At 46.1% G+C, this 18,390-nt stretch overlaps 1 protein-coding gene across 1 annotated transcript in view; it reads left to right on the top strand.

Moving 5' to 3' along the window:
* Nucleotides 1–18,390, top strand: part of IQGAP1 (IQ motif containing GTPase activating protein 1) — a 93,734-nt gene that overhangs the window by 59,954 nt on the left and 15,390 nt on the right. Inside the window, exons 20-29 of the mRNA XM_083371604.1 lie at nt 1,539–1,622; nt 2,761–2,832; nt 2,927–2,996; nt 3,662–3,870; nt 4,985–5,140; nt 5,222–5,385; nt 11,396–11,620; nt 13,634–13,774; nt 13,887–13,971; nt 16,324–16,556. Coding sequence (XP_083227730.1) covers nt 1,539–1,622; nt 2,761–2,832; nt 2,927–2,996; nt 3,662–3,870; nt 4,985–5,140; nt 5,222–5,385; nt 11,396–11,620; nt 13,634–13,774; nt 13,887–13,971; nt 16,324–16,556 — 1,439 coding nt within the window. The remainder of the gene's footprint in view (nt 1–1,538; nt 1,623–2,760; nt 2,833–2,926; nt 2,997–3,661; nt 3,871–4,984; nt 5,141–5,221; nt 5,386–11,395; nt 11,621–13,633; nt 13,775–13,886; nt 13,972–16,323; nt 16,557–18,390) is intronic.

Here is an 18,390-nt window from a genome sequence, read left to right as displayed (position 1 = left end):
GTACAGAACACCTCCAAAATCTGTGACCCATGGCTCACGTGGAATTGAAACTTGGGAAATGTTATAAATCATTTAATAACCAAATTATCATAAAACATTTTGTGACATAATATAAAATGAAATAAAACATTTCCTGCACTGTACGGTACAACATGGGCTATTGTCAAGGCTGACACTTTTCTGAATAGCTCCCTGAATTTTAAAGATTTTTTTTTCCCCCAATGAAGGTAAGGTCTGTTGTTGTTGAAGGCATTGAGGAATTTGGTAAGGAAATACCTCTGAAGAATGACCCCGGTGTCTGTGTGTGTCTGTCTGTCATGGCTTGTCTCATAAGGCTTCAAAGGGGCATTGGAGAAAATCTAATCCCAGCTCCAAGCCAGGGTAGGAAACTACTAGCACAGCAGCACTAGCAGATTGCCAGCCAACTTTCGTTGAAACACCTCTGTGAAAGAGAGCCCACCCCCTCCCAAGAGAGTCTGTGCATTGTGGACAAACTTTTCACTTAGGACACTTTGAACTCTGCTGTCTTGAATTTAAGTCCGTTGTTTTGTTGCACTGTTTTCTAGAGCAAACTCCAAAGCGCTCTGTTCTGTGTTTCACCCTTCAGATACTCAAAGATAGTTACCGTACCTCCCACAGAATTATCTTCTCCAGAATAAACCTAGCTGCTGCTTCCAATATTTCACTGGAACGTTTTTCCTTCCAAGCTCTTTATACCCGCAGACAGAATTAGAATTATAATAATTCTAAGTTGGAAGGGGTCTTGTAGGTCATCTAGTCCAACCCCCCCCTCTTCCAAGCAGCAGACCCTACACCGTTTTTGACAGATGGCAGTCCAGTCTCTTCTTGAAAGCTTCCAGGGATGAAACTCCCACAACATCTGAAGGCAAACTGTTCCATTGGTTGACTGTTCTCACTTATCATCTGGGCTGCTGTCCTCTGTACCCTTAAATTTATCAGAGGTATTCTTCCTGAAATGTGGTGTCCAGAACAGGATGTAATATATATTCCAACCAAAACAAAATAAGAGAGGAACTACAATTTCTCTTGATGCTGGTGCTATACCTCTGATGATGTAGCCCAGGATTGCCTTTCTCTTGTTTTAAAGGTACACCAAACTTTTGGTTCTTCAGCTTGTGATTCACTAAGATATCCGGATCCTTTTTGCATTTATTGCTGCCTAGTATAATTGCCCCCCCTACATCCAGTACTTATACCTGATTTGTCTTCCCAAATGTACAACTCTGCATTTGTCCCTGTTCATTGTTCTGGCTTACCAAAATCCTCCTTGAATTATATTCTTTTAAACAGTGTTTCTTATCTCTGCCTTGGACAGAGCCAGGGTAGCTCGCATTAATCTTGTCTTGGGTTGGCCAGACTGTTAAGCAGGACAGCAGACGGGATGAGAGGATGAGCAGTCAGCTGGTTTAGTTTGAAAACACAAATTGTGGATCAGTCCAGCAGGTCACTGATGTGGGAGGGGTTCATGCTAGATCATCTGGGACACCTGGGAATCCTAAAACTTTCTTCTGTTTTAGTCTCAGTGGCGTGGCTACAAGCAGCGCAAAGCGTATCAAGATCGTTTGAAGTATCTGCAGACTCACACAGGAGAAGCAGTGAAGGTAACTCTTTCTGGCCAAGTTTGTGGGATAGAATGTCTCATTCTCTTCAGATAACCTCAAGAGTTAAAGCTTCAGAGTACCTTCTGTGGTGCTTCCCCTCTCCTGGGTTAGCAATCTGGCCTCTCCTTGTCTTATTACCCACCACAGCTCTGAATTAGCTTTGAGAGGATCGGACGCACATCTCAAGCCACTGTGTGTTTTTTGTTTGGGTATAGAAAACAAACATGTTTGTGGTCAACTGAAACAGGTTTAGCATCTTCTGTATTGATAGTTGATTAAATGTTTGAGATTATTGGAGTCATAAATAATTAAATGAGGGAAAAGGGCAGTTAAGAAATATGAAATAGGAATAAATATGCTTATAATTACTTGCAAAAGTAGAGTGAGCAGATGTACTGCAATTTAACTGGTTTTTTTAAGGTCCTCCCAGAGGCCACGGCTAATTTAAGTATAGATTTTAAACATTTTAGTTAGCAGGCAGATACTCCCAGGGGGAAACAGATATTTAATAAAGTTAGGATTGAGGCACAGTGTGTTAGATGTTTTTGTGCCAGCCATTGGCAGTTCCCCAAAAAGGTCATCAGATGGGAGCAAAGAGGCTTCTTTGCTTCCACTGATGAGCCAAGGGTCTCAGACCCGGCAGCCCCATTGGCGAGAGAGTTTTATGGTCAGGGAGGGACCAAGACCCCCCATAAATACCTCTGCACGAGGGGCTGCTCTTTGTTCTATTGCTAGTTCTAACTCTGCTTCTACCTCTACTCCTAGCTCCTAGTCCTTCTTCTGTTTTTAGTTATGTAATGCTATCTTGATTTTATTTCTCTCTCACATGCAGGCATGAATGCTTTCATGCCAAGTATTTCTTTCTCTTTGATCTATCATTGAATAAAGCTAATATGATTGCATCTCTGCGTGATGCCTTTACTTGGAAGCACCTTTAACGATTCATCGTGAGATCACCTCACACAGTGTTCTAGCGCTTGTTTTGCCAGAGATCCATTGGCAGCAGAAGTCCCCCAAGTTGGATCCCACGGTCCTTTCCAATGTTGGTATTTTGTTAAGTGACAAACTCTTCCACAGCTACTGAGCTTTGATATCCTTCTTCCTGATTCTAGTGATTTTGTTTTCTAATTTCTTATAGATTCAAGCAATGACTAGGATGTATCAGGCCCGAAAACAGTACAGAGATCGATTACAATACTTCCGGGATCATGTAAGAGTCATTTTGCCTACACAAATGCATTGATGCGTTAGAAATATTAGTGAACTGGGATGAAAACTGTCTGCCATCTGCTTTCTGCCCCTAGATCAATGACATTGTGAAAATCCAGGCCTTTATTCGTGCCAATAAAGCCCGTGATGACTACAAAACTCTGAGTAAGTACTGCAGAAGGAGTTCCCTCAGAATTATACCTTGGACCCCACCTTAAAATTGTTTCTGTAATTGGAAATGTGAAGTTCCCTGGTGGTGTACGTTGAGGCTGGCAGTGGTGGTCTGGAGCAAAATCACCAGAAAAGAGGAATTGAGATGCTTCTCACACTTAACCCTGGTGGATGAGTATAGAAGAGAAACGTGTATGGTAGGGATGCAGGGCTATATAGCAAAGGGGCCCTCAAAGCAGGCAGAAAGATACGTGTTGTTAAAGATGGGTGTCTCAGAATCCTAGAGTTGGGAGGGTCCGTGGAGTCCTGCAGAAATGCTCCTTGCAGATGAGTGCTGCTCTCTGCTTAAAGCCAAGGACAGCCCATCCTGTCTCTGAACTACAGGATACAAAGGTGGTTCCAAAGCTGAGAAAGATGTTCTTCCCTTCTGTGATGATTATCAGTGTAGGGATGTGGATAGGAAGTGAATAGTGTGAGCCGGAAGAGGAGAAGGAAGCCATGGGGCCCTGGGTTGGAGGGTGGTCACCAATCCGTGGCCTGGTCTGTGGTGCTTCTTGATCTACCGAAACAAGATATATTCTGTTTTCAGTAAAAGGTTTGCCTTTCCTGCCAACACAGAATATCAGACGGAGTGTTTTCCACTCTTTTTTATTCTACAGTAAGTGCTGAGGAACCCCCCATGTCTGTGGTCCGAAAGTTTGTTCACTTGCTGGATCAAAGCGATCAAGATTTTCAAGAGGAACTAGACTTGATGAAGTTGCGTGAGGAGGTTGTGACATTGATTCGCTCCAATCAGCAGCTGGAGAATGACCTCAACCTCATGGATATCAAAATTGGATTGCTGGTGAAAAACAAAATCACATTGCAGGTACTCTACATATACTCTCAGAGAGTGATTGGAAGGACCTGTAATATTGCCAATTTTTTGCACAAGTATAATTAAGATGGACTTTAGGTGTTGACAGTACATTTTAGAAAAAGTGTCTTGAAATGCTTAAGGATAGAATTGTCTCTCCTGCCTTCTCGGATCCATATTCCCAGTGTCTGAGTGTCCTAAACTTTGGAGGAATTTTGCATCGTGAACATGACCAGGGCTTTTCAACCAGTGGTATGGGTACCACCCGTGATACATTGGCACCTGGCAGGTGGTATGCGACCATCCTAGAGAAGTGGTAGCGGGGGAGGGGAATGAGCTGAACTGGTGGCAGCACCGCACAAGCCTGAGTGAGAGACGGCTGGAGCTGCAGGGCTGTCAGGGCTCAGCGGAAGCGCCAGGATCAGCACTTCTTCGGGGCTGTCAGGGCTCAGTGGAAGCACCAGGATCAGCGCCAGGCTACAGCTGGAGCTCAGCGCTGGTCCTACCGCTTCTGAGCCCAGAAGAAGCGCCAATCAGCTGGAATGTTGCAGCATCTCCAGGGTCTTCTGGTTTACATTCAGATGCTTGGCAAATGATTCATATTTATGATGGTCAGTGTCCCAGGGTCATGCGAAGTGACCAAAACCTGCTGCAACCATCCAGCAGAGGAGGGGGGGAATAAAAACCAACCCCCCCCACTCCCGCTGCCAATCCTCAACAGAAATGCTCACAACAATGAAAACCTCGGACAGAAGGAAGAGCTCCGCCAGGCGGGCAGGCAGGTGTCTTGCTCAGCTGTGGCTTGGGGGGCACTTTTTTCAGTGCCATTGTAATTTCAAACAGTTACTAAGCGAACTGTTGTAAGTCGAGGACTACCTGTACTTCATCACTTTTTTCTTTTTTTTCGGTCATCAAGTTTTTGACACCTTGCTAGGTGACTGGTGGTACTTGGATGTTGCCATATCCTAAAAGTGGTACAATGGCTGAAAAGGTTGAAAAGCCCTGAACATGACAACCATAGGAAGTTAGGTTAACTCTCTGCCAGCCAACTTTCCACAATTAAGCGATATCCAGTCTCAAAGAGCGATCAGGTCTTGAACTGTTCCACCCTCTGACTCTTCTACAGGAAGTTGTGTCTCACAGTAAGAAGCTCACTAAAAAGAACAAAGAACAGTTATCTGACATGATGATGCTGAACAAGCAAAGGGGGGGCTTGAAGGCTCTGAGCAAGGAGAAGAGAGAGAAATTGGAAGCTTATCAGCATCTCTTCTATTTGCTGCAGGTAAGACAAAGACTTACCTGCTCACTGAGCTGCTTCATTCCCAACACATCTCCCCCAGACCTTCTTTCTGTTTTCCTGCAGACAAACCCAACATACCTGGCGAAATTGATTTTCCAAATGCCACAGAACAAGTCTACAAAGTTCATGGACTCTGTGATTTTCACACTGTACAACTATGCATCCAATCAAAGAGAAGAATATCTACTGCTGCGCCTCTTTAAGACTGCACTCCAAGAGGAGATCAAGTAGGTGGACTTGAGATTTTAATTTAGCACTGTTTTTACTCTGGCATGAAGTACTCAGTGACAGCCAGATGTGGAAAGAGCTACTGCATTTCCCTGTCTAGGCCACTGGGCTCAGCAGAGTTGGGGCAGATGTATTTTATAGCATGTATAACTACACTGGCTGGACAGAAAATGTGCAAGAGTCCTAGAAGCCACAGAATCTGCACTTCATCTATAAGGCACAAGAAAAGCCAAAGCAGGCTGTCAACTCCATCCAAGTCATCAATCCAGAGCAGAGTTCATGTGGTATGGATGTTGTCTTGATAACAGGATTATGCTCAGAAGGACAGCTTAATGCAAAGGCTTCAGCTGATATTCCGGCACTCAGAACAGTGAGCTACTTTGGAGCAACTAGAACTGCCAGCTGACTCAGTTTGAGGCAGTCATTCCTGTAGGCTAAATTGTTGATTCTGAAAGCAGAGCTCCTGTGCTAACAAGGGCTAACTTTTCTCTGCTTCTTCTCTTGGCCCCCAGTCAGAGTTTTATTTACTCTTCGAGATTGCCTTCGTTTCTCCACATCCACAGTACTCCACAGTACTCCTCTTAGAACACTTTTTTTAGAACAGTGTCCATGTGTGAGTGTGAGAGAGAGCATTGCTCCGCAGTTGTCTAGAAGAATTAAGCTCTTGTGTAACTGCGTAGCACAAGCACCTCTGGTGGTGTAGGTTTTAGATCATTAAGAATTGTATGTTCCAGCTGAAGGATGAGGTGGCAGGTGATTATGGAAATCCCACAGTTTGAATAACTAAATTGAGGTGAGAAATATCTCTGAGCGTAGACTTGTTTCTAGTATGAAGAAGTTGAGCAGACCTTTGAGCAAGAGTCGCCGCAGAAAATTATATTCCTATAGGACCCCAAACAGATTTTATTTTCCTGGGCTCCAAGATCAGTGCAGATGGGGACTGTAGCCAAGAAATTAAAAGACACTTTCTCCTGGGGAGGAAAGCCATGGCAAATCTAGACAGTACATTAAAAAGCAGAGATATCACCCTGTCAACAAAAGTGTGTATAGTCAAGGCTATGGACTTCCCAGTTGCAATGTATGGCAGTGAAAGTTGGACCATAAAAAAGGCTGAGCGCCAAAGAATTGAGGCCTTTGAACTATGGTGCTGGAGAAGACTCCTGCGAGTCCCTTGGACTGCAAGGCGATCAAACCAGTCAGTCCTAGAGGAGATCAACCCTGACTGCTCTTTAGAAGGCCAGATCCTGAAGCTGAAACTCAAATACTTTGGCCACCTAATGAGAAGGAAGGACTCACTGGAGAAGAGCTCATGCTGGGAAAGGCTGAGGGCAAGAGAAGAAGGGGACGACAGAGAATGAGGTGGCTGGATGGAGTCACTGAAGCAGTAGGCGTGAGCTTAAAGGGACTCCAGAGGATGGTAGAGGACAGGAAGGCCTGGAGGAACGTTGTCCATAGGGTCGCGATGGGTCAGACACGACTTTGCAGCTAATAACAACAATAGGACCCCAAATTCATCCTGGACAAAGTGTCTTGTTCTCTAAGGAGGCTTCTCTGGTGTAGAAGGTAGAGACTTCTGTTGAGTCAGGCTACACGGACAACATTAGGGAGACCTTATGTCCGCGGGAGACCACCGTTCCTCAGATAGTCGGGTGTGAGTCTCTCTTTATGAGATTTGGTCCTGGGGCGCAGTTGGGCTTGCTGCTGGTGTACATTTCGCCTAGTCGCACAGCGGCAGCCCTGCCCGAGCTGCTCGATATCCTCTCGGGTTTGGTGGTTGAGTTTCCCAAACTTATAGTTTTGGGAGACTTCAATCTACCATCCCTGGGAGGTTCATCTGAGCTAGCTCGGGAGTTCATGGCTTCCATGGCGGCCATGGACCTGACGCAAGTAATTTCAGAGCCAACTCATGAGGGAGGCCACACCCTTGACCTGATTTTTTTATCTAGACGGTGGTTGGATGATCTAGGTGGGGGCTCTCCATTTATTATGCCCCTGTCATGGACCGATCATCATCTCCTGCGGCTGGTCTTCCGCTTTGCCACCCCCCGCCGTGGGGGTACGGAGCCAATTAGATGGTACCGCCCCAGACGCTTAATGGATCCTGATAGATTCCAAGCGGCGCTGGGGTCCCCACCTGCCTCCACTGCTCACAGCTCGGCTGATGCCTTAGTGGAAGCCTGGGAAAGGGCAGCCGCTGAGGCACTTGACCGGGTTGTACCCTTGCGGCCCCTGACCCGGCGCAGATCCCAGCGAGCTCCATGGTTTTCCGCGGAGCTCCGGGAGATGAAGCGTCGGAAACGGGGCCTAGAGAGCTGCTGGAGGTCTAGCCGATCCGAACCCGACCGGTTGCGGTTAAGAACCTATATTAGGTCTTATCTCGCAGCGATGAGGGTGGCGAGGTGTAATTACTTCTCCACCCTCATCGCGTCCGCAGATAATCGCCCGGCCGCATTGTTTAGGGTGACTCGCTCACTTCTTAATCAGGAGGTGAGGGAGGATCCCTTGCAAGGTCGTGCCGAGGAATTTAGTCAACATCTGTCGGATAAAATCGCTCGGATTCGGACCGGTTTGGACTCCAGCTGGGCAGAGTCAGGCGATCAGGACACGGGCGGTCTTGTCAATGTTATCTGGGAAGAGTTTGATTCTGTGACCCCTGATGAAGTGGACAGGATTATGGGGAGGCTGAGCTCCTCCACATGTTTGTTGGACCCGTGCCCTTCCTGGCTGGTTTATGCAGCTAGGGAGAGGACACGAGGCTGGCTCCAGGCGGTTATATCTGCTTCTCTGAGTGAGGGTTATTTCCCCACCATCTTGAAGGAGGCGGTGGTGAGACCTCTCCTCAAGAAGCCTGCCCTGGACCCAGCTGTTTTGAACAACTTTCGTCCAGTCTCCAACCTTCGCTTTCTTGCGAAGGTTGTTGAGAGTGTGGTGGCGCATCAGCTCCCTCTAGTCCTGGATGAAGCGGATTATCTGGACCCCTACCAATCGGGTTTCAGGCCCGGGTACAGCACGGAGACGGCATTGGTCGCTCTGGTGAATGATCTCTGGAGGGCGCGGGATAGGGGATATTCCTCTGTCCTAGTCCTATTAGACCTCTCAGCGGCTTTCGATACCATCGACCATGGTATCTTGCTGCGGCGTCTCAGGGGATTGGGAGTGGGAGGCACAGTTCTTCAGTGGTTCTCCTCCTATCTCCTGGGACGCTCGCAGTCGGTGTTGGCAGGGGGGCAGAGATCGGCCCCTAGGTCTCTCGTTTGTGGAGTTCCTCAGGGGTCGGTTCTCTCGCCTCTCCTGTTCAACATCTATATGAAACCGCTGGGTGATATCATTCGTGGTTTTGGAGTTGGGTATCATCAGTATGCCGATGATACCCAACTTTTCTTTTCGACCCCAAACCACCCCAGTGATGCCCTCGCCGTGATGTCCCGTTGCCTGGAGGCGGTTCGGGTCTGGATGGGGAGGAACAGACTTCAACTCAACCCTGACAAGACTGAGTGGCTGTGCATTCCGGCATCCCGGGACATTCAAAATGTTCCATCTCTTTCTATGGGGGGTGAGCTCTTACCCCCCGTGGATAGGGCTCGCAACTTGGGAGTCCTCCTAGATTCACGGCTTACCCTGGAAGATCATATAGTGGCCGTGACTAGGGGGGCTTTCGCCCAGGTTCGCCTGGTGCGCCAGTTGCGGCCCTATCTGAACCGGGACGCCCTGTGTACGGTCACTCATGCGCTCATGACCTCTCGCCTTGACTACTGTAATGCTCTCTACATGGGGCTTCCCTTGAAGACCACTCGGAGGCTCCAACTGGTACAGAATGCGGCCGCGAGAGTTGTCTTGGGAGTTTCCCGGTACTCCCATGTTACACCTTTGCTCCGCGAGCTGCATTGGTTACCAGTTGTCTTTCGGGTGAGGTTCAAGGTGTTGGTTACGATCTTTAAGTCCCTACATGGCATGGGTCCGGGATACCTCAGGGACCACCTGCTGCCGGCATCGATTCCCCTCCGCCCTGTGCGTTCCCACAGAGAGGGCCTCCTCAGGGTGCCGCCAGTCAGGGAATGCCGACTGGTGGCCCCCAGGGGGAGGGCCTTCTCTGTGGGCGCCCCGGCATTATGGAATCAACTGCCGGTGGAGCTCCGGATGGCACCAGACCTCCGAACTTTCCGTCGGGGCCTGAAGACCCACCTGTTTGAAATAGCTGGTCTGGCCTGATGGGGGATCATGGGTTTTTAATTGTTTTTTAAATTTGTATTACTGTTTTAATTGGGCATGGGTTTAATCTTTTTTTAATTTTTGTATTGTCTTTTTTATATATGCCCTGTGAACCGCCCTGAGTCCCTACCAAGGAGAAGGGCGGTATATAAATCAAATAAACTATAACTATAACTATAACATCTCCATTTTGTTTTCATAGTAACAGTAGGAAAGTGATACAGTAATCCTCGAGGTATCTCAGGCCATTTAATGACTGTTCAAATTTACAAATTTTCCCCAAAGCTACATAGGAACCCGTTTCAAAGTTACAACACCTACGGTGTCCTGTGGTCATTCGCAGCAAACCCACCCACCTGTTTCCCTCCCCCTTTCTGCCCCGCCGGGTCCCCATCGCCACTGGGCCTGCTTTACCATCCCACCGCATCTCACACAGTCCTCCCCACCCCCGTCCCCGCTCATTTACCTTTTGAAGTCATCCAGAGTTCAGGAAGCTGGGGCAAGAAAGGCCACGTGGCACAGTCCAGGAGAAGAAATCCTGCCGGTTTTGCTTCCCTCACAATTCTTTGCTCCCCCAGAACCAACAATGCTGTCACCGGGGCAGCAAAGCATGGTGAGGAAAGCAACTCTAGCTAGTTCCCCATAGGGCTGTGGGGAGCCCAAGGGGCAGGTGGGATACCTCAGAGGATGGGGAAGGTCTTGGGAGGCTCCGTGTGGGTGGGCCTGCGCTTGCACTGGGCTTCCCACCATCTCCCCCACCCTGAGTCACCCCGTGCTCGCCTTAATGACGCATGCATTCGTTTAATGAATGCATTGGGAGAGCAGAGTTGGGGAGATCATTAGACCTTGACTTTCATCAGTAATGGGCAGGCTCCATTGCTGTTGTAAGTTGAGGACTACCCTTATACTTTTGTTGACTTGCCAGTCTATCTTACCCCCCTGTGGTTTCCTAATGGTCTCTCATCCAAGCAGGGATGTTTTTACCTTACGGAGTGGGTGATAGCAGTGAACTGTACAAAAAACTCAGAACAAAGCCTTTTATGTTTTGTATTCCAACATTTTGTGGACACTTGAAATGTTAGACTATAAAACGTAAAAGGCTTTGTTCTGAGTTTTTGGTACAGTTCACTGCTATCACCCACTCAGTAAGGTAAAACACCCCTGCTTGGATGAGAGACCACTAGTGTCCATGAAAGAGACCTGAAACAAGATGGAGTGACGACATCAGCAAGTATGGCAGGCCCAATTGGCAAAAGAGAGGACCGTATTGGTTGGAAACATGCGGAAGAGGCCTTTATCCTGCAGTGGCTAGAATGATGATTCTAACATTTAAAAAAGGGAGTTCTGTGTAAAACGTGTAGAATCTATTGTCTAATGATGTTTCAGAAAACATCCCCTTCCCCTCCTGTTCGCAGGAGTCACAAGGAAAGACAGTTTAAATGGGCTCCTCAGTCACCTTCCTTGAATGCAAACATTAAATGGCAGCACAGTATCCCGATGAGGTGAGCTGCAATTATTTAGGAGACAGTAGCGTGGATCCAAGGAGGCAATAAAATGAGTTCTGGTATCGTATCAGCTGCTGTGTAAACAAAGAGTGGATGTGTTAGCCACACACAGAGGATGTAACCCTGCAGCCAGTTTATGCAACATTAAGCCAAGTTGGGACCGAAGGCTGACACTTATTGCAAAGTTCCTCATGAGAACCATTATAAGGGAAGCAGCTGGCACGAGGTTCACATCTTCTGGTGTGATCTTAGAAGGCCTCTGAGGTCTAACCAAGATGCTCTTGCCCTTTTCCAGATCAAAGGTGGATCAGTTACACGAGATCGTGACTGGAAACCCCACAGTAATAAAGATGGTGGTGAGCTTCAACCGTGGTGCTCGTGGGCAAAATGCCTTGAGACAGATCCTGGCCCCAGTGGTCAAGGAGATCATGGAGGACAAGTCCCTCAATATCAAAATGGATCCGGTGGACATCTACAAGTCGTGGGTCAACCAGATGGAGACTCAGACTGGAGAGGCCAGGTGTGGAGCTGCTCACGTTGGGGGGTGCTGGTGTTCCCTGAGGGGGGAGCTTTGTTGGGGGGGCAGATTTATTGGTCGCATATATTACGATGAAAAATACAAAGGCATGCATTTCTCTTTATTTTTATTAGGTGTTTTAGAGAAAATATGAAAACAGGAAAGGCACAGAAACCTTTCTATGATAAAAGGGTAGGATACAATTGGATAAACAAGAAGTTTACAAATATTGTAGAAATTAGTATTTCAGTATAACAACAGTTGGTTGTACATAACTGAATTTATTACATTTCAAAAGCAATTTTAATAATGTGAACTATTTTAGCAGTCAGCATTGGATAATATACTAATCAGAAATAATAAGTCTAAAACTTAGTATGAATATAGAATTTCTTCCACTGAATTTCCCAGCCTGTATATTGGCATTTTGTATATTAATCACCATAATTATTAAAAATTAATGTCCTGTTTCTTGCATGGCCAAAAACTGGTTTCCAAGAGGTCTTTCGGGAAGACAGACACGAAAGTCTTCGCAGGCCGAGTAAAGTCAGATACCTTAAGTTTAGTCAACTCTGACTCATGTTTTAGTTACTTATTTATTAGAGTTTTATCCTCCCTTTATTATTTTAATAAATAACGTAAGGCGATGAACTTGCCAAATATTCCTTCCTCCTCTTATTTTCCCAAAACAACCGCTGTGTGAGGCTGAGAGACGGGTTGGGCTGGGTCACCCGGCTAAGGTGGTACTAAAACAGATCTCCTGGTTCCTAAGCCTGCAGCTTCACCCCAACACCAGGCTGGCTCTTTTCATCAAAATTGAAAACAAACTATTGTGAATCAGCTAAATGTTGGGTATTAAAACAAAGGCAACCCTTCTGTTTTTTCCCCCCTCCGTAAGGTGGGGTATTGTAGAAGTCCAGAAAGTTGCAATTTAAAAGATAAATTTAAAAATGTTTCTTCAGTTTTGTTATGTTAAAAACTGAAATCAACTTTAAATCAATATTGCCATTGACATCTTTCACTTGGCAGCTGCTGACTTTCTCATCACGCTGCCTAAAATACTTTTTATACGTAAACTTTTTATTGAACTTCATTGTAAAGTACAATGAAAAAAATTAAGAAAAACGGGGAGCCAAGTGCAAGATTTAGGGAAAAGAAAAAAGGGTTGACTTCCATCTCTTTCCAACTCAGTAAAATACTAATACATAGTACCTATAATTATTATAAGCCTACTCTAGAACCTGGAGGAACATTGTCCATAGGGTCGCGATGGGTCGGACACGACTTCGCAACTAACAACAACAACAACACTCTAGAACTTACACAATGATTAAATCTTCAAATTAAAATTCTAAATTTCATATTTTTCTATACCAAGCACAAAAAACATAATATTCCAATAGAAACAGAACCAAATAAAATCTTTGTTTAAAACAATTTACTGTACTTCGCAGTCTTAACAAAATCCATATTTATTTCTTTTTTCCCCGTCATAAGAATATATATTGTATTTCTATTTATACTTATTAGTCTTTGTAAACTCTCATCATTTATATTAACAAAGTCCACTATAGTCTTTCACATTTTTTTATATTAAAGGGAAGACTTTTATATATCCATTTTGAAACTCTAAGCTTTTCTTTAAAAAAAATGTTCCGTGGTCAATAAATTCTGATCCCTCTGATGTATCTCTCTGCCTGAAATCATGACAAAGCCCTGGGCCTCTAACCAGTTTTAACATAGTTTGGGCAGCAAACATGTGTGTGTGTGTGTGTGTGTGTGTGTGTGTGTGTGTGTATCTGTCTGTCTGTCTGTCTGTCTGTCTGTCTGTCTGTCTGTCTTGCTAAAAAAGCGCCGGGGATTATGGTGCCCTGCTCTGCTCGGAGCATCAGCTGAACCTCCCAACTCTGCCGCCCTTTGCCATTTCTGGAGGCAGGCAAGGGCAGCGCCCAGCAGAGAAAAAGCAGGACCAGCCTTTCAAAAATGGCCCTTCCCCCCCTTTTTTTTAAAAAACAGTAAACTGCCCTATGATGTCACGCCTGAGCAAGCACTGACCCACGAAGAAGTGAAGACCCGCCTGGACACCTCTATGAAGAACATGCGAGCCGTAACAGACAAATTCTTGCTGGCTATCATCAGCTCCTTGGAAAAAATCCCGTGAGTTCCAGAAGCTTCTCTTAGGGCAACGTTTCATCTGGGTTTCCTCTCCTTAACCTCCTCTCGTCCTCCTCTCGTCCTCTCCCTCCGCCCCCCAAAATCCCTTCTGCAGTTACGGGATGCGTTTCATTGCCAAAGTCTTGAAGGATTCGCTGCATGAGAAGTTTCCGGATGCCAGCGAGGACGAGCTTCTGAAGGTGAGGAGCCGGATTAGAGGGTCGTTCTGACGGTGGTGATGGGGGTGGCGGTGGCGGTGGTGGGGCGTTCTGCAGCTTCTGCTTCTGCCTGCCTCCTCCTCCTCCTCCTCCTCCTGCTGCTGCTGGGCTTCTCTGAATAGGCTGTCAGCCAAAGCTTACGCCAGCTCTTCCTTCTTTTCTTAAAGAGAGAGAGAGAGAGTGTCAGGTAAGAAATGTTTTCAGAAACAGCCGTTGGTAGCTGCTAAAACAGCCAGCGGGTGACCTCCTCCTCAAATGCTCTCCATTACAGGAAAGGGGCCCCACTTGGCGGGGGGGGGCCCTTGCAGGCCCTGAATTGGAGCCAGAGCTTGGTGGGATGGTGTGAGTGACACATCGTACCTGGCAGTTTCTCTTGAAGGATAGAAGACCCCGGGCCTCTTCCTACGAAAGACTGAATGCTGTTTTCTTCTCTTTTCTAGCTCTCTGCTTTCCCACACTGAGGCATCGAATCTAGGCTTTCTCTGCAGGTGAATTAACCTTTTTTGGAGAGTTCTGACAGGCAGGTCCGAAGGAGATCTCCCCCCCCCCCCCCCAGAGTAGCTGGCTAGTGACAAATCTGCTCCACCAGCAGCTGAGATGTAGCGTGGCAGACAGTGCCAGGCTGTGTGAGAGAGCCAAGTGCCCCCTTGGAAGCAGCTTCACCCTTCTGATTTGGAATGGCCTCCCTGAGGCCTTTCCCCTTCCCCGCTCGGCAGGCAGGCAGGCAGGCCCTCATTGATGCCCTTGCTGGAGAAATGCTGCTTTCCTTCCTTTAGCTCAGCTGTTCCTTCTGGGATCATCATTATATCTAAAGTCCTGAAGGTGAGAAGAGAAAACTCTGGCTGCCTCTGCCTTCGAGAATAAAGCTGAAAAAGCCACAACAAATGGGGCAGCTGCACTCCTGGGTGCATCCCGGCACATTTGCGGATGTATCGGTTTAATAAGGATTAAAATGTCTACGTGCCTCTCAAACCTTTCTAAGGAACTCTGCAAAATTACCTCACTTCTAGCTAGCCCTAGGAAATATAGTGAAATATATCAGGAAGGAATACATGGGTACATCTGTCAGCTTTCCCCAGTGTTCGTCACTGAATAGCCAAGATAGGAAGGCTAAAGAGTATTGGTAGCTCAGGGTTGAACTGTGTAGTCTTTGGTGCTTTCTGAGCTGGGTTGTTTTCCTGCAGATGTTTCATTACCAAACTAAGTACTGTCATCAGGACTAGCAGAGAGTGGGGTTTGCTCTCATGTTACATACTAGTGCAGGGGTAGGCAATCTTGGCTTTTTTATGACTCGTGGACTTCAACTTCCAGAATTCCTGAGCCAACCATGCTGAGGGGAAAGGGAGAGGTTTACAAGCTGAGCCATGCTGGCTCAGGAATTCTGGGAGTTGAAGTCCACGAGTCATAAAAGAGCCAAGGTGGCCTACCCCTGGCCTAGGCCTAGGCCACTTTATGATTTGTGGACTTCAACTTCCAGAATTCCTGAGCCGGCCATGCTGAGGGGAAAGGGAGAGGTTTCCAAGCTGAGCCATGGCTGGCTCAGGAATTCTGGGAGTTGAAGTCCACAAGTCATAAAAGAGCCAAGGTTGCCTACCCCTGGCCTAGGCCTAGGCCGCTTTATGACTCGTGGACTTTAACTCCCAGAATTCCTGAGCCAGCCACGCTGAGGGGAAAGGGAGAGGTTTCCAAGCTGAGCCATGCTGGCTCAGGAATTCTGGGAGTTGAAGTCCACCAGTCATAAAAGAGCCAAGGTTGCCTACTCCTGTACTAGTGGCTTGCTCTGTCGGTATTGCTGGAAATGGTCTTGGTGGTTCCTTGGGCTGTTGTTTGCTGTTAGCTTGTTTGAGTTGGTAGTTCCTTGATTGGGGTATTGTTTGCTTCTCTTGACTTTTTGTCTTGACAGGGCAAGCTGCCAAAATATAAATTGAGAGCAAACCCCACTCCTACTAGCACAGATGGTTCTACCTAGTTTGGCAATGAAAGGTCTGCAAGAAAACAAGCCAGCTCAGAGAGCACCGGTGACTCCATAATATTTGGATTATCCTGTGACCAAGTAGAGCTCAGTTTCAGGTGCAATTTGATCATGATCCTACTTTTGCTTTCTCTGCAGCTGAAAAAAAGATTTCCCAAGTTGTATCTAGATACATTTAAGAAAAGGCGCGGTTGACTCTCTGCCACAAGTGTTTGCAATTTTCTTTTTCTTCTAAGATCTGGAGTCTCCCTTGCCTATCTGTGCAATTTAGCAACTTAGTACGGGGAACAGAAGTAGGGAAGGCTTTGGTGGGAGAGCCCAGGCCGCAGGGAACCGACCTGGCATCTTCTTTCTGTTTCCAGATTGTCGGCAACCTTCTGTACTATCGCTACATGAACCCGGCCATTGTGGCCCCAGATGCCTTTGACATCATTGATCTCTCAGCTGGAGGACAGTTGACCACCGACCAGCGACGGAACCTGGGCTCCATAGCAAAAATGTTGCAACACGCAGCCTCCAATAAGATGTTCATGGGAGACAACGCACATCTCGCCCTCATCAATGAGTTCCTGTCTCAGTCCTATCAGAAATTCAGGTAGGGAATTCTAACCAGCGGGCGAGTTGTATGGGGAGGGCGGGAGAGCGGATTATGCTCAGGGATGCCCTAAGACTCGTAGTTCATGACGGAAAGAAAACAGGAGAATCCCCATGTCTTCTCCATTCCCTCAAGCCACCTTGTCCTCAAACACGACAAACACACCAAGCTGTTCTTGGTGTGTGAAATGCAGCTTTGATTATCAGCAGGACCAAAACCAAATCTTGTGTTGTTTGGGAGATGCATTTTATTTAACATATTTTACGGTGCTTAATTTAAAAGAGAATAACGGACAAGAGTGCAACATGAACACTGCTCCATTTTTTCGCTGTTCCCCAGAGTTTTGTAGATATTTTTGTACGTTTGGGGAATGCTCAATTTGACAGAACACAGAACTTCTTCCCACCTTTATTAAGTTTATGTCCTTTGTTGCACGAAATATCAGTCTCTGGAGTGCAGTAATAATAAACCGATATTAACTTGATTGCCTAGGAAGATTCCAGTAAGATTTTGAAATCAGTGATGCCTGCCTAGCTGTCTGTCGTTTTACAATTGCCGAGTGCCCAGCTCTTTAGTCAAAGACAGATGAGCTCAATCCCGTTGGGGAAAAACAAGAGGCCCATTATTGGGTTTTGTCTCTGAAATCTTCTAGAATCTAGAAGCTGTATAGTCTTTTGCCAACATCAGTCGTGGCACTCACCCAAGGAAGCAAGTAGAAATAGAGGCACCTGGTGGGACCTTGATGGGAATTCAGTCTCGTGTGAAGTTCTGCTTCTTCTTGTTGATCCACTTATGATGGCCTGATTGTTGTTAGCTGCCCGGATTTATAAGTTTGCTCTCATAGCCCATAAGTCGCTTAAATTAATAAATGTGCACACTCCTCACATTCTTTCTGCATTTTAATGTGCAGCAGCACAGCTGGTCTCCTCTGGTCGAGACTAAATGTGTTATCCCACAATTTGCATTTGGGATTTGTTCTTGCAAGATAAGTCTTAGGATCCCAGCCCTTGAGTCTGCTTGCCAAAGGGGAGGCATTTTCAGCAAGCAAACAACTTTTATTTTGATCAAAATAGAGCTGGGTGGCCACCTCTCTCTTTGTGGCTGGTAGAGAGATGAAGACAACAACCAGGAAAGATGTCTTCCACCTTTTATACCTTTCCAGAACAAAGAGGTCTGGTCTTGGTACTAGGAACCAAAAGTTACAGAAAAATAATTCCTACATGATGACTCATACACAACAACCCAGGCTCCATCCGTAACTCCTTTTCCCCCTCCCCTTTAACATGAGGCTTTTACTTTTCCAAAATACTTAAAGCATCTGACTACAAAATAACGATTACAAAATAACAAAACCATTGTTACATTTTATTTATGCAGGGACGAATATAATTTTTTAATCTGTTTTTAACTTTTGTATCTTTGTTTTTTAATCACCCTGTAAACCGCCCTGAGTCCTTCGGGAGAGGGCGGTATATAAATGTAATAAAATAAATAAATAAATAAATAAATAATAACAATACAAATATCAATATAAAATGGTTACTAATGCTTACTATATAAAATAGCTGCTAATGTCAAACTTATACTAAAATCATAAGCACAATAAAATCCCTTCAAAGGCAAATTGAGCTCATTTGGTAATATGAAATCTGAGCATAAATTATCACTGGCAGTTACCACTCTTGGTTGTGGTAAATGAGGTTTTAGGTAACTTACAAGCATTCGAAAAACTAAAAATACACTGGACCCTGCTTCAGTGCTTCTGGGGTCCCTGGTCTTAGTGGGCAAACCATGTGCTCCGTTCTGAACAGGCCAGGCAGATCTTTGAAGACGC

The sequence above is a fragment of the Vipera ursinii genome (genome assembly GCF_947247035.1).
Source record: "Vipera ursinii genome assembly, chromosome: 11".
NCBI classification, from domain to species: Eukaryota; Metazoa; Chordata; class Lepidosauria; order Squamata; family Viperidae; genus Vipera; species Vipera ursinii.
Note: the sequence above shows the minus strand (reverse complement) of the source record. Positions and strands in the feature narration are given on the sequence as shown.